The sequence below is a fragment of the Physcomitrium patens genome, chromosome 5, assembly GCF_059467195.1.
Source record: "Physcomitrium patens ecotype Gransden chromosome 5, ASM5946719v1, whole genome shotgun sequence".
NCBI lineage: Eukaryota > Viridiplantae > Streptophyta > Bryopsida > Funariales > Funariaceae > Physcomitrium > Physcomitrium patens.
This window is the reverse complement of record NC_143414.1, coordinates 3,136,005-3,153,391: the sequence shown is the minus strand read 5'-3', so window position 1 is coordinate 3,153,391 and position 17,387 is coordinate 3,136,005. Positions and strand designations below refer to the sequence as shown.

Sequence of the window (17,387 nt, the reverse complement as noted above, 5' to 3'; positions counted from 1 at the left end):
AAGAATTAGAAGAAAGATAAAAACTTTTTTTTATTAACTAAGACACTCAATTCTTAAATAGTAAGCTTGGTTCTTATTACAAAGTTAGTGGCATTTGGCACATGATCACTCTTGTATATACACATGAAATTGTTAGCATGGCAGAATATATGATGCAAACTATTTTTGAAGGAGTACAAGCACTTCTAGATGATGCCAAGTTAGATCATTACTATTAGGCATTTGCAACAAAATTTGTGACTTGGAATTGTAATTACCTTCTATTTATAAGACTTGGTGGTAAGTCACTATACAAAAAATTTTATGATAAAAAATCTTCTCTATAAAATACTCATTGTTTTGGTTTTCCTACTTGGTATTACATACCAAAGAAAAAAATATCAAAAATTTGATGCAAAGGCAAAAAAGATATTTTTGTTGGATATTAGAAGTGAAAAAAGAATATGAGATTTTTCTACTTGAAGAGAAGAAGATGATTCTTATTTGAGATGTGATTTTTTTTTATAACAAAGATGAGTTATTTGGTGAGCCATTAACTCCTTAAGAAAAAAATTAAAAAAAGATAGAAATTATAGAAATAATCTTGATTTGCTAGATTTTTAACATTTAAATAAATTAAAAATATTTTAACCTCAAGTCTTAAGCTTACATGTACATAATAGATTGAAAGGAAAAATAGTTAAAGAAGAAAAAAATTCTATACTAATAGAAGTAGTAGAATTCTATCAACATAAAAAAAAAAAATTAGTCAAGTTCTACCACCAAGACATTGTTATGTAGGTGACATTGATTCAATAAATATTACAAGTAATAATAGGATGTATTGCATGCCTTGAAAAAAAGAAAAAAAATTTATTTGAAGAGATTATGATTTGCCAATTAAAACATTAGATATAGTTCATATTGATGAATATGAAAAATTAAAGATCTTTGAGTAAGCCATGAATTCACCTTTTTGGAAAGAATAGAATTATGTTATGAAAGAAGAACTTAATTCTTTGAAAGATCATGGTATATAGAAATTTTTATATTTATCCAATGGCAAGAAGGTTGTGGATTGAAAATAAACTTTAAAGAAAAAACTTGTTAGCAATGACTTCATTGAACATTTTAAAACATGATTGGTTACAAAAGATTTTATTCAAATGAAAGAATTTCATTATTAAGAGACTTCTATATTAGTTTCTTGCCTTAGAATAATTTGCATATTTTTTACAATTGCCACTATTCTTAATTAAAATATATTACAATTTGAAGTTGTTTCAGCTTATTTAAATAGTAAACTTAAAAAAAATATATCTATATGATGATTCCAAAAGGATTGGAAGTTCTATTGGAACACAAAAGCAAAGTGTTTTGATTGCTAAAGACTTTATATAATTTTAAAAAATCTAGATGTGGATGGAATTAGAATTTGGATAAATCATTATTGAATCTTGGTTGGGAGAATTCAAAATTATTCTTATTTGTACATAATGTATTGTGAAGGACTAGTCCTTATATTTATTAGTGGCAAGAACTTTGAGATTCTTATAAAATGCTAAGTTGAATTATAAAAGTGCTACAAGATGAAAGATCTTAGTGAATCTACTAATTTTCTTTACATTGATTTATTTCAAGACGAAAAATGACACTATTAATTTGAGCCAAACTAAGTATATTTGTTGAAAGTTAGAGGAATTTGGGATGAAAGATACAAAGGCAATTGCTACATCAATGGTACAAAGTTATCCCACTAAACTTGAGAATAATAATCATTTGGATATAAAAGATATAAAGCTTTATTAAAAGGCTTTAGGTTTATTATTGTACTTTACAAATGATACAAAATATGTCATTGTATTTTCTTGTCAACACTTTATTCAATACATGGCACATCTATATGTTTTGAATTGATAAAGAATCAAATAAATATTTTATTGTTTAAAAAGAATAAAAGATTTGATATTATAGTATAAAAGAAAAGAAATAAATTTGCAACTTGTGGAATACAATGATGCAGATGGAACAAGTTGTGCAAAAATGCACCATTTAATAGAAGGTTATGCATTTATATTAAGTGGCACAAATATCACTTTGTCAAGTAAGAAACAATCTTTAGTTTATATTTTGTAAATAGAGGCAAAGTATATACCTTTGGCTACTATAGCAAAAGAGACTTAGTGGCTTTATAAAGTACTTAGAGATTATGACATTTTTGAATCAAAAAAGTTCTACATTTATAAAGATAAGTAAAATTCCACTGCTATTATGAAGAATCTAACACACCATGGTTGTATAAAATATTGGGATATAGAATATCATTTTATTAGGCAATGTGTAGAGAAAGGACAAATTGATTTGAAATATTGTTCCACAAAATAGATGGCAATAGACATCTTTACAAAACCTCTTGTTAAAAATAAGTTTCTAGCTTTTAAAGATATGTTAGATCTTGTTTTAGTAGAGAACTAAGTCTTTCTTTTAAAAAAAAGAATGTTCAATATTCCATATTTTATGTACAAAAAGCTATGACTTATCCATCACATAACAAAGATCCTGGAGGTACTCCCTTGCTGATTTTTGCCACATTCTTCTTTGCAAATTAATAATTATATTATGATTTTGCCTTATTATTATTATTATTATTATTTAATTTATATAGAGTATGGCAAGCTTGCCTACCATTAACAATTGCTTGTGTAGAGATTCTAAGTAGAAGTAAAATCATTGTTTTATAGTTGTTTCTTTAAGGGGAGGATGACGAAGGAGAAATAGAGAGAGAAGAAATAGGAAGGGCTTAAAGCAATTCCTACACAACATTATGTATGCCTTGTTTGGTAGGAATTTAAGGTATTTTATAGGCATTTTGTAAAGGATTTAACAATATTAGTACTTAAATTAATTAAAAAATGTATAAATATGTACTTAAATCTTAGTAAAAATACTTTGTTATGTGTTGATTTTTTTTGCATTTGTAGTGATATGTCTCTATTTTCAACAAATCAAATTGCTATCATTATCATCAACTTTCACTATTATAATTACCAAATTATTAATCATAAGAAAATCAAAAGTATTAAAATTAAGATAATATATATATATATATATATATATATATATATATATATATATCTTTGAAGTAGTAGATTATATTATGTTATTATAAATAAATTTCAATACAAATATTATTGTAAATTTTCTTTAAATTTTTTTGGATAGATATAGTAATTTTTAAAAATCTTTAGACAACTTTAAGATAACTTTAGAGGAATTATTTTGACATATTAAGAAAAAATATACTATGATCTATGTCAAGACTATAGCTTTTTGCTATAGTTGATACTTTTCACCTTGTTATTATAAAAAGATATTATTTAATATTTTTGACAATATTAAAAATGTAATATTTTTTTCTAACAAAACAACATATTAAAATTTTATAAAATTAAAAAAATTCAAACTATTTGATTTGAGGAAATTTTTATTTTATTGTATAAAAAAACAAACTTTTAAATAGAGTCAAACTAATATTCAGTAATTAAGCCTTAAAAAAATAAAAAAATAAAGATTAAGAATATGCAATAATATTTCTAGTAGAAATTTTAATCTAATTTTGATAGGATTCTATACATGATGTTTTTAATATGACCATATTGACGTATGATAATATAATAATCAAAGTCTCTTGATTAAAATAATAAAATGAGAAATATATTTTCTTTTCTAAGATTATATATATATATATACATTTTTTTTTTTTTTTGCTATGAAATTGAAACAAATCTTAATGTATTTTTATACAATACTATATAATTTGAGCTATAAATCTTAAATTGTACACATAAATATGTTATAATATTTATTTTTATGTAATTTTTTAATATGATAAAATAAAATAAAATCTTTGAGTAATTCTTATTTTTGTCATTAGTAGAAAATACAAAAATTAATATCTTTTAGTAAAAATATCTTTAAAATAGATCCTAACTAAAGTTCAATCTTAATACTAATTTTTTAAAATATTGAAATCATTATAATTAGACTTCATATATTTTAGTCTCTTAAAACTAAGTACTACATTTGTTTTTATACTTTTAATAAAGTTTATGTAATATATAAAAATTAAAATATTTTTTTAATATTAAAGACATATATCTACAAAGGTGATAATTTTTTTCAAGGCTAATATTTTTACGATCTTTTTCTGTAGAATTATTTATTTATAGCTCAATAACAATGCATCATGTTATATATTTTATTTTTATAGTATTGCAATCATAATAGAGAAGATTAAAAAACTTACAATTATGTTAAGCATGAATAAAAGAGTCATATTTCTAAATTTTTGGCTCACATTTATATATATATAGAAAAATAAATAAATCTTTTTTAAAAATATTATTTAAATAAAAAGGTTCTTTTAATTTAAATTTTAAAAAAAATCTTCACAAGCATAAGTAGAAATTTTGAATTCTAAAAGAAATTTTAAACTAAATTTTAGTATAGATTTATTATATCTATACTATTAATATGAGATTTAAGAAAGTTCTTAGGATTGATTTTTTATATTTTAATTCTGAAGAAATTTAAAAATATATGTTTTTAATAGCAAAAAAAACTAAACTTTGAACTAGAACTTGTAAAAGCTGGAAACTATTTAACTAAATGTAAATTTCTCAAAACTTTCTTGAGAATTGTACATCATTCAACACATTTCGAATTCCTTTCATATTTTTCAAATATAAAATTACATATATTTTCAGTAAACACAAATAAACACACATCATCTACGCAATCAAAAACTTGAAATTGATTTGTTTCATAAAAAAAATCGAACACCTTGATATCTACACTGCATTGTCAATTGTTTCCTTGACTCAATTTCTTACGTCGCGGACCTCGAATGCTTCAGTAGCTCCAGGTTAGCAATCCTTCTACGAAGACCCACAATCCAGACTGAGAGAAATGACTGTTAGATTTAGCTCGAAGTGAAAGAGGCATTCAGTTGATCAGGCCGAGAAATTTGAAGAATTTAACTGACGATTCTCTCGTGATCAGTCAACTGAAAGCAAGAGTAAAAGAAAAAAGCATCATTGAGGAATGCCCATTAATGCTAGCTCATTCTCCACCTTCGAACCCCACGGTTCTAATCAATCTGCGTTCGCTAGAACTCTGATTCAATAGTCTGACAGGGACTTTACTCAATTTTATGGTTCCTAGTTTCTGTACACTAATATTATCTGATCGGGTGAAGTTCAACGTTGTGCCTCGACTTCCTGAGAATCAACTCCTGTATGTTGTTCCCTGTAGAACTGCTCGATTCATAAATGAACAATGACGTTGAACTTGAACCTTCCAGGTCGACATGTTTTACAATTCTTTTGTAATTATTTCCCCTTAATTCTATGCCATCATAAACATATCCGAAAATCAATGTTGGTGGTCTTCCAGGTCCTGAACTTGTGGAAGAACAGGTTGTTTAGGCCGATCCTAGAAAACCTCGACCTAAACATGAATCTCTCCCTCCTAGACCTGTCTTCAAATTTCCTGAATGGCACGATTCCGCAAGATCTCTGCATTGATAGCGTTTCAATGTGATGGAGTCATGTCTATATCCAGAAACATAGGTTGGCACAAACGATTGATGGCTCTCCGCGAGCATGTCAGTGCAAGGGCGTGGAATCTGACTGCCTTCGAGTGCTTAGACTTCTCAGCTTCACAGTTACGCACCATCGTGTTTCCATAACCTCCTGGACACTCTATTATGTTTCTGCTTTTGACGCGGAAGATAATAATTGTGTCGATACCTCCCACGCACTCAATATCACAAGTCTAGCAGAATGATTTGGAAGAATGTAGAAGATGGAGGACTGATCTCATGTGATGAGCTTCTGAAGCTCTGTTCAAACAATCAAAATTGCACTGAAACCAACAATCTTTTCCGTGCAGGCTTATATGTCAGGTTAACTTCTGAGTGCCATTCTCAAAACCAGCAGTCCGTGGACATTTCGTATCTGGCAACTCACTTTATTCAACTTAATTTGGTGGTTTTGGACTGCGAATGGATATAGTGAAATTGTTTTCATAGCTTGTCATTTTTCAGTACATCCGTGAGATTTGAAGGTGAAACTTGTTTAAAATTTAGGTCATCCGTTCAATCTCGCGAAACCGTTATATCATCAAGCTTTCTTCATGGCAGTCTTGATTTCAGGTGCTGGCTGGCTTGGATGAAGACGATATCATTGGTTGGGGCGGAGCAGGAACTGTGTACAAGATGTGAGCCATCAAAGTAACTGCATCTTGCAGTCTTCAGTACTTCAGAAAAATTCCTCAGTCGTATTGTTTGATTCAATGCACAGGTCATGTTGGTTCTCAGAGATGCCGTATTATGTTCAAGTTGCCTACCGAACGGCCAAATGTGCGGGATATTGAGCTGATGCTTTCAGACGTCAAACCGAAGAAGAAAGTGCATCTGTGTAATCCCCGGTTATGCACATGACAGAGAAGAATACGGTGAACGGCAGAAATTTGCCTTCAGACACAAATGGGGCTCTGCTATATGAGTTCTTATGCTTACAACCCTACATTGTACAGAATTCCACAATAGCAGTCTACTCTACGAGAACCAGTCATTGCATTAGGAACATCTGAATGTGTAGTCCTGATCTCCAACCTTGCTAAAGAAATGATTGGAATGTTCTTAAAGTGCATTATCACTTGTGCTACACAAGTATATTCAAATATAGTTTGCATGCTTTCACCAGATGAGAGGATTAAGTCGTCCTCCTGAAACATCGCGGTAGAAAAACGGCTATGCGGTGATAAACACGTATTCAACAAAGTTTGCAATCCCGAGTACTCTTCCTTTCCAATTCCTAGATCAAATTGCACAATAAGGTCTTCACTCCAAACTGGAATCATTTCAATCCACCGTGCTGAGTATATTGTCTCGGTTTTCTCAAATCAATACGATTTATAGCTTATCTACAAAAGAATGATGTGTAGAAGATCGTGCTACGTTGAGTCGAATAGTGATGCTCTCGAACAACAAAATCGTAAGCACACAACGCTAGCTCAACTTGTTACCTCAACAGACAAATCTGCTTTTCCTCAATATCTTACAATCGCAGCACAGGATGTCAAGAGCAAACTTTACGGATCATCTGGACATCGTGCTTCTTCAAGTACAACAATCAATATATGCAGAAAGTGGCTATTGAATCCAACAGTTCTATCATAATAGAGCACGATTTCGAAATTGCCTACTTGAACAAACAAATTCGCAAAATTCCTCTTCAAACTGCCCCCTTGAGGAAAGCTGCGCACGCCTAGCAGGTCCATCAGCTCCATGCACGCAGTAAAGCAGCAGAACATACATCGAAATACCCGAAAACTCGCCCACGTCTGAATCCTAACCCTATTTACAAGAAAGAAATGCAGCAAATGCTCACGCTTTTAAGCTTATGGGCGTGCATCCCACCGAAGCTCACACGCGAATGCTGTCTCCATCTCCTTCCTAGAGACGGAGTACTCAGTACACTGCAAGTCAAACTTCTGCCATTTGTTGTTCTCTAAATCGTAGAAAATCAGCACGAAGTAATTGTGGTTATAGCCGCGAAACACCACCATGAAGAACGACTTGCACACGAGCAGCTTCGGACCTTCAGGAATATCTACATGGAACTCGAAATTTACAGAAGGTTTACTAATTCGAATTGATTCATGGGAACCAACCCTCCAGTTACCTTCCTCAAATTTCGACACATTGAAACGAACCGGCAATCTTCCATCCTCAAATCGTTCACCAATCTCAGATTCTAGGAAATAAAAATTGTTCATGCACGTCGCATACCCTAAAACGCGCCATCGAGTACTTGCAATCCGGTCTGGATCACGCTTAGGAAGTCTGTATCCACGAAGGAGATTTTTCGAGCCGTTGTAAACTTGAACCCATCCCATGTACTCCAGATGACTTGTTCTTGGATATTCACACAAAGGACCCATAACATTACCGGATGCCACTGCACTCCACTGGTTGATATTTGAATCATAAGACTCGCCAATAACTCCGCTTCCGCCCTTAAACCCAACTAATATAACTTCATACATTCGTGTGTCACGGTCTACTCTCAACTGCACCATCCCAGGATGTTTCACAAGACGCTGCAAAGGGAGCTGCCTCCATTCCCTCGTTAACGGATTTAGAACAAGAACAGGTTGCAAGGTTGCCAGCGGCACAATACAAACCAACCCTCCATCACAAGCTGTCATCGAAGAAGCATAAAGCTTTGGAATGTTTTTAATTCTGAACGCGTGCCACTTGCGAGGATTTTCATATGGGGGGCGGATCACTGTGGTATCGTACACTCTCACCCAGCACGAATCGGTGCTGAAACCCATAATTGCACCGAGATTGGGCTGGGACTTTGCGCATTCTGTAGTGAAAGAGGAGCAGGTCGACAATTCACGCTTCCAGGCCTTGGACAAAGCTCGGAGACGAACAATAAAATCAATGGGAAGACGAGCAAAGATAAATTCCAGGAGATCAAGCGGCAGCTTGCTCCATACACCTGGGTCTAGAGGCTCCGTAACAAAACCTGTTTGGATTGATCCGGGATGGCAACAAAACCTACAATCTCTAACCCCAGAGTATACAAGTCCTTGGCCGGAGCAAATGGAGCATCTGAAATTCCTGCACACTCTCACTGAACGTAGAGCACGATGGGGATTATCTCCAGTCAATTGCGACTCCATTCTTCTCAGATTCTGTCAGCTCCTCCAAGCAAACACCTCCAAATTCATCAACTCACATCGAAGCATTCCATTTGAGCAACAATACATGTTCGAGTTCAATTCGAACTATGCGGTGGAGTTGCTATGAAATACTTCCAAACAGGAAGTCAATCTGGAAACCCTAAAATCATCTTCAACTGCACCAACTCACCGTAACAGGCTCCTGAACAGCGTAAAGGTTGATCGCTCCTTGCGATTCGTTTGGCTCATCCCTTTCTTCCGTGGTTCGATCAAATGAGATACAACACGAGAAGATACGTTTCATTGTATTCTCTACGCCAGTAATATAATAGAAAATTTTCACAATACTTTCGGTCCTAACGTAGCTACCGACCCCAAAAAGAGTATCATAGGGGCAGCAGGTTGGGCGCGGCCGGCTCGATTGCCGACTCTGCAGACAAGGCTCCCAAGACCTGCTTGGAATTTGATCTTCTACCCAGTTGTAAACGAAATAATAACAATGATAATAATTTTATAAGTTTATCTCGCGAGTTACAACGTACGAAGCTACCAGATAAATCAATCACGAACCACTGAGACACCGAAGCGATCGAGAGCCTTCATCCGCACAACAACAAGAGAATGGGAGAGAAGCAGAATATAAGAGGCTGCGGGCAACTTGAGCGAGCCTTGGCCCTTCCCACAAACTCCCCACCCTCGTCCGCATCACCCTCGTCTGCGTCTGCATCGCCACAGCTCATCACCATGCTGGCGCCTATTCTCGAAGCTCACGATCCTAGCTAGCGCTTGGAAGCTTTGGACGCCATCCATTCGCTCCGCCATAGCCCTCCGCGTCTGTGCGTGGCCCTAGCCCAACATCTCCAAAAGTATGATTTCGGTCACGCCTGGGAAGATGTTTGGTGCATCTATGGTGCACTATATCCTTCGAGAATTTTCTGTCACGCCATTGCCGCTCACCCCCCCTCCCCAAAACCCTATCCATGTCGACTTTCCCCTTCGCAGCCATGAAGCTAGGCATAACTCCTAAGTAGCAGATTTCCAAGCTATAGAATGATCGTGGGAGTGTCTGAGTGGAGTCTCGTGATTCGCTAATATCTCCGAAGATCTGCGCATTTCAGAACCCACCTAATTTAGTGCCTGATTTCACCACTGATTTACCGATTTAACACAGTTTTTACGACTTGAAGAAGATTCAGCGGAGGGCGAGTCAATGCGTACTTAGCGCTGTTTTTCCCCTTATCCCGCGCAACATGAAATGTATGTTAAGTAAAGAAAACAATAAGCACATGTTTATCGAAGAAATCCGTAGTACCTTATCATTGTTGCCACATTCAAATGCAGAGAGGGTTCTCGGTCAGCCTGCCCTTCAATCTCCGTTTTGCAGTGAGTAATCTGCTCGTCACTGTCTGCACTTTAGTTTGCTTTTAATGCAAACTGTGGATGTCGGCGTCTTTTGATTTGTCCTACTCGCCCTCTTTTGTTCTTTTCTCTCTTCGGCATTCAAAGTAAGTCTGTTTTGGTGACCCCTGCAAGCTTCGGTACCCTCCTTTGAATGAAAGGGGTGCTATTTTGGGTCTTGGTTCCATCTCCACCATTATTGCTGTTACTTTTGCTGCTTTTCTTTTTGTTTACTAGGTTTTCTCCCTGTTTTAGTTTCATCTTTTCCTTTTTAAATACTTTTTTTTTAGAAGTATCAAATTCTTGGGTTGATATTCATTCTGAATGTATTTACAATGTTGATCATTCAAAAGTTAAAGTACATATACAAAAAGTAAATAAAAACATGAAAAATAGAATCATATGAAGAAATGAACTTATTGCAATGATATGAAAGAATTGGAAATGATGATTTTAATAGTAAAAAAACCAAAACAAAAATAAGATTTAAGAAGAGTTTTGTTATTAGAAAAATTGTGTTTTTTTTCAAATTCAAAATTAGTCCGAAATCACTTGTATGCCCCTTTTAGAAAGTGGCAATGTTGTTAAGATTTTTTTTGGACTACCTAAAGAAAGTTAATATAATTAAAAAACTATCTTGGAGTTAAGATGCCTTTATAGATTAAGAAAAGTAGTTAAAACTAGTTAGAGGCTAAGTCACCTTTATCTTGAGTTATCAATTAGGATTATGTTTCAAGGTTTTATTAAAGAGTATATGTTGTATAAGTGAATGCCATTCAAAGTCCGTCAAAGTCATTATCTACTCTAGCACCATAACTTGCACTTTCTTGTGTTGCTACTCTATGTGCTACTAAATAGTCTTTAATCAATGAATGCCATTCAAACTAGATCAATTTTAAACGTCTTCTAAAACCTTAATTAGTCATTCATTTATTAAAGAAGATATGTTATGTAAATGAATGTGAATTTGAATGACAAATTAAGATTTTAGAAGACGTTTCAAATTTCCATAATTTAGCAATTCTACAAAATTGAATGAATGTATAGAAGGAATAGTCATGCACAACCAAGCTTGAAATTAGAATGTTGAGCTGAAAGTAGAGCAGCAATTTGTAGGCCAAAAATAAGTCAAATGAAAGCTATAGCAAGCATAATTGAGTCAAAAATTTGATTGGTTGTATTTCAACAAATTTTGGTTTGTTTTTTAAATTATAAAAAATGTTAGATTAAAATATAAAAAAAATCTACAAGATGGTAGATTTGAACCAAGTTTTTTTTGGAATTTTTGAAGTTATTGGAAGTGGCCAAATGTGCTAAGAGTTAGAGATTCAAAGAACAAGAAATGATATAAAGAGCAATGTTGCCAAAGATTAAGTATTGAAAAATTATTGATAGGAACATCTTATTATCTTTATAGTTCTTTGGATGAAGGTTAGTAGAGCTTTAGAGAGTAAGAAATAAAGACTACTATAAGAAATTTTAAAATAGATATGGAAGAAAATGACAAGAGAAGAATTTTAATAATTTAAGAATATATTCAATCACTTAAAGTTGATTGTAAGGCTTAAAAATGATGGCAAAAAGGCATAAGACTTGGCTATGAGTACTTATTTGGAAATCAAGCCTAGAAAGATATCTTATTAATAGAAGAAATGATAGATAATTATTTGATAATTATTGGATGAAGAGAGAATCTAGACTCAATGTCAAGGAAATGAACTTTAAAAAACAAAAATATCAATACACTCTTGCATCACTCAAAAAGACTAAAAAATTACTCAAAGATGATATAATATTAAACTAAAATGGCTATTATCAAAGACAAGAAGACTAAAAAATCTTAAAATAAGACTAAGGATTAAAAAAGCATTGACAAGAGTGAAGAAGGCTTTATTCTTACTTCTATATATATTCTTAATTAGAAGCTATGTAACAATGTCCTATAGGACCTCAAAAATATGTTGACTTTATAAGACACGTATTTTAAATTACAAGGCAAATTTTCTATATGTGCACCACATAATTAGCTTGTTTCACAAGCTACCAACATATGGTTAATTTGTTGCCCAAGTTCTTAACCTATCAATCAATTACAAATACATATAAAGTCAAAGTTGTATCTATAAAGCTTTTAAGAAGCTTTTTTTATAAAATATTATAAAATAAATCAAATTTTATTTATTTATACTTAATTATATAGGTAAATATTAGAATAAATATATATGCCCATGACATTACCTTCTTTTTAGGGATAAGTTCTATAAAGAGTAGTCATCATCTTTCATAGATCTTATAATTCTTCAACTTGATTTTGATAGATGTTGTCAATAAAAAGCCTCAACTTTCTTTGCTATATTTGCAAGATTCTTTGTTAGCTTCCATATGCATTTACTAATATCATAAGTACATCAATGAACAAGATATTCCAATCTATTTTAGTGCAGCCTTGAATATAAGTCTTCTTCTACCTCAAATTCTTGATTATTATCTACTTCTATAGTAGGAGGTAACATTTGTCTTCTTCCTAAGATATTCATTGTTTTATATGGATCAAAAAGAGATATATAGAATATAAAATAGATCTTTATAGATTTTGGTAGATATAATGGATAAGCAATAAAATTGACTTATTTACAAATAAAAAAAGGTTCAAGTCTACAATAATCCAACTTGTCACAAAAACAAGTAGTCTTGATATTGCAACAAAGTGGCCATACTTTGTCACCCACTTTAAATTATGGTTTCTTGTAATAGGCATTTGCATTGATCTTTTGTTGTTCTTGAGCTTTCTTTAACTATAGTTTAATTGTTGCATATAACTATGACAAATGATTTGCTTAATCTTTTACTGTAGGATTATCAACTTTTAAAAAGTTAAAAATATCAAGTTGTAGATAATAAGTATAATTTATAAGAAAAGGTATTTTTTGAGTAAAATAATATATTGAATTATTGTATGTAAACTCTGCCAATGGCAAAAGAGTTGTCCAATCATCTTGATGATAATTGATAGTATACCTCAAATATTGCTTTAAAACTTTATTCACCTGTTTTGATTGTCCATCAATTTAAAGTTGAAAAATAGAAGAGAGCTTTATATGTACATTTAAAAACTTAAAAAGAATTTTCCAAAATCTTGATGTAAATTGAGTCCTCTTATTTGATATCAATGAAAATCCTCTTAAATATCCTTCGACAATTCATGATAGTAATAGATATTGTCAAGTAAAATGTAAAAAGATATAGATAAGATATTTGTATAAGGATAGATAGTTAGAACTATGGAAGTTTCTAGAATTGAAATTAGGTTAGTGGACAAAGTAGGATCTATCGTGGAATATTCTAAAAAGAATTTAGGGTGGTTATTTAGATGGAATCCACCATAGAACCTTCTAAAAAAGACTTAGGATGGTTATCTAGGTAGGGCCTATTATTGAATTTTCTAGAAGGAGTGTAAGGCAGTTATGTAAGTAGAGTCCAATACTTAGGAACATTCTAAAAAGTCCAAGATGGTAGATTAAAAAATAAATTAGAGTGATCAAGGTCTTTTTAAGGCATCTGATGAGGTATGGCTTTGCATCTTTTCTCTTAATACAATTAGATTTTCTATCTTTTTGTTTTATTTTTTTTTGTCTTAATTTCAATTGCTTAATTTTATCTTTTATGTCCCATTTTATTTAATTCAGTTTACTTTTGTTTTGATCTAGTTTGTCCTACTTTGTGACGAGGTTTAATGTTGCTATAGATTAGAAAGGTCTTGGATACTTGAGATAGACTGGTCATATTTCATTAGTATCAAAGCAAGTATTAGATTAGTTATTTTTGGTAGTATGTCAATAGTCATTATGTAATCCAAGATCAATTATTGTAGTAATATTAAGTAATATGTTGAAGCTACCACAAGCTACTCTTGAAAAGTCAACTAAGAGGAGAAAAAGCATTATAATAGTAGAATTTAGCAGAGAAATTATAGCATGGAAGATATGGTGGAACAATCTCAGATGGAGGCTTAAATACAATATTTTTTTAGACCAAATAGCTACTTTATAAGGATAAATAAAAGCCTCAAGAATAAGAAAATCAACTTTTATTAGGCTAAAATTGAGTAAGCCTAGTACATACTTTAGAACATACTTTAAGACAAGAAGATATATGTCAATGGCTCTTCAACATGCAACAATACCTCCAACTATCTGAAGCAAATGCCATTGAAGGAATTATATATGTAATCAGTTATTTAAAAGATGCGGCAGCCATTTGGTAGTGACATCAAGTTCAAAGCTATGGAGGTCAAGGAGGATTTTGTGATTGGAAGGAATTTGAAACCAAGTTTAAGAATCAATTTTGATTTATAAATGTGGAAAAAATAGTATGCGATCAATTGACAAATCTTATACAATCTAGGTTGGAACAAGATTATATCTCCCAACTCAAGTTTCTATGTCTTCAAATTGGCAATATTTTTGAGGCAGAGATGATAGATCGATTCCTACAAGATTTGAAACCTGAGGTCCAGTAAGAGGTGGAACTATAGGATCCACAAACATTCAAAGATACAATTTTGATTGTAAAGAGGGTCGATGCTATAGATTTCAAAAATTGTAGAGCAAGACCTATAACACAAAGTCCTATGTCACCATCTAATATTATGGTCTAACAATCAATGTCAATAAAAATTGATCTTCTATAAGAATCATTGATACTACAAAGATTACAAATATTGGTACAAAAAGAATTGTGTTTCTATTGTTGGGAGGTAGGCCATCAGATTGGAAGTTATTCAAAACATCAAAATTCAAGCACCAGCAAATTGACTTTGTTAAAGTTTTTGGAAAGATTTGTAGGCTTTGTTTGCCATGTCTATAGCCTTCCATTTCCAAAAAAATGGAAAAATAGAGCATACAAATCTGAATATAGAAGATATGCTATGGATATTTGTGGTGGTTTATTATAATGATTGAAATGAATACTTGACATCCTTGGAGTTTGCTTACAATGATAGTATTCAAGCAAGTAGTGGTCATTCACTATTTTTTTTTTTTAATATCGATCAACATCTAATTATTCTATCAACTCTCCATTGTTCCATTGACACCAACAATCCGATAATAGAAGAATTTATACAATGGCTTACAATGGCCTTATAAAAGACATCGCACCACTTTTTTATTATACAAAATCAATAGAAGTAGTATGTGAATAACCATCGACAATACAAGACCTTTTGGAAAGGTCATCAAGTATTATTCTCTAATACCAACTTGCCGCTTGTTACATCAATGCAAATCCGTAAACTAGCACCTCGGTGGCTTAGACCTTTCTGCATTTTTGCAGTGATTTTTGATGTCATATATTGATTTGAGCTTCTACCACATATTTGGGTCCATGTAGTCTTCTATGTTTTACAACTAAAAGAATTTCATACTGAGTCAAAACACTTTTTGGATCGGTATCAATCACAACCACCACAAATCATTAGCATTGACCTTTTCTACAATCAAAATCTATAGCCAATTGTAGTTGATGTCCAACAAGAATATGAAGTAGACAACATTTTGGAGCATTGTTATCTTTGCCATAGCAATAGACGTCCACAACTTCAGTACAAAGTTCTTTGAAAAGGTTATTCCATTCATGATGCAATATAAAAACCTATACAAAACTTCACCCATTGCCAAGAGACAATTTGGAGTTACCATTGAGAATAAAATAAAGACATTCTGCATTAGTAGAGGGGGATTAATTGTAACAAGGTATAGATAAGATATTTGTATAAAGATAGATAGTTAGAACCATGGAAGTTTCTAGAATTGGGATTAAGTTAGTGGACTAGGTAAGATCCACCATGAAACATTCTAGAAAGAACTTAGGGCAGTTATTTAGATAGAATCTACCATAGAATCTTCTAAAAAAGACTTAGAATGATTCTTTAGGTGGGGCCTATTATGGAACCTTCTAGAACGAATTTAAGGTAGTTATCTAAGTGGGATTTACTACCTAGGAACATTTTAGAAAATCCAAGGTAATAGAACAAAGTATAAATAGAACTAGCTAGGACATTTTGGAACATTTGATCAGATATGGCTTTGGAACTTTTATCTTAATACAATTGGATTTTGTATCTTTCTATTTTATTCTATTCTATCTTAATTTTGATTTCTCAATTTTATCTTTCATGTTCCATTTTGTTTAATTTAGTTTAATTTTATTTTGGTCTAATTTGATCTACTTTAAGATGGGATTTTATATTGCTGTAGATTAGAAAGATCATTGATACTTAAGATAGATTCATCATGTTCTATAAAAGCTTAGTCATTTCTTCTTTTGTGATAAATTTTGTTTATGGTATAAAATATACCATCTTAAAAAAAAATCTAATATCACAAATATAAAATTATAATAACTTAAGATTAGAAGATCTATGATAGAAATAAAAGACTATGGTTGTTTTGGAATAGGTAATGGTTGAAGAAGTCTATAAAGTCAATGATGAGGGATTTTGAATCTTGAACAAATATTATGTGATTTTAAAAAGTCTTAGATTGCCTTTTATATTTGAAGCCACCACAAATTTCTAGATATTATTTTTAAAGTCTTATTGTATCCAAAATGTTCAGCTACTAGAAAGTCATGACAAGCTTGAAGAATATATAATCATGATTTATCTTTTGGAATGTATAATTATTCTTTGAAATAGAGTAGATTATTTTTTAACTTAAACTTGAAAGTATCATTAGATTTAGAAGAAATATTATTAATATCATGAACAAGAAGATTAGAAGACATACTTGATTGAATTTTCTTGATAAAGGATGAATCAAAAATTAATGTTGATTTTATTGCTTGAATATGAAAATGTTCTAACTTCAAGAAAATTATTTTTTGTTGATCAAAAGTTACAACTTCTTCTTTTGGTATAAAATAAAAACTTATAATAAAGACATTTGATAAACCTTGTTATTATACACTAATAAAGACATATTTGAATGGACTTGATAATAATTAAAAACATGTGCTAATATGAAGTATTTGAGGTTCTTGTGATCCATATGTATAATAATTAGATTAGAAGCACCTTCTAGATAATGATACCATTCTTAAAATTAATTGTCACGGACATAGAAATACAAACTCGAGATCTAACAAGAAGTTCAAGAAGAATTGACAAGAACTAGATTAATCAGATGAGGACAACACCAAAGAGGTGAGCTAGAGCTCCAAGAGATGTGTTATCGAGACTGAAGAAATTTTCA

General features: G+C 31.7%; 1 protein-coding gene across 1 annotated transcript; it reads right to left on the bottom strand.

The window, feature by feature from the left end:
• Window positions 1-7,038: 7,038 nt before the first annotated feature.
• On the bottom strand, window positions 7,039-10,176 carry LOC112282731 (uncharacterized). Its single transcript, XM_024520747.3, has 3 exons — window positions 10,049-10,176; window positions 8,927-9,841; window positions 7,039-8,748 (listed from the first exon to the last, which is right to left on the bottom strand). The coding sequence occupies exons 2-3, from the start codon at window positions 9,038-9,040 to the stop codon at window positions 7,444-7,446; spliced, it is 1,419 nt and encodes a 472-aa protein (XP_024376515.1). The 5' UTR covers window positions 9,041-9,841; window positions 10,049-10,176; the 3' UTR covers window positions 7,039-7,443.
• Window positions 10,177-17,387: the final 7,211 nt, after the last annotated feature.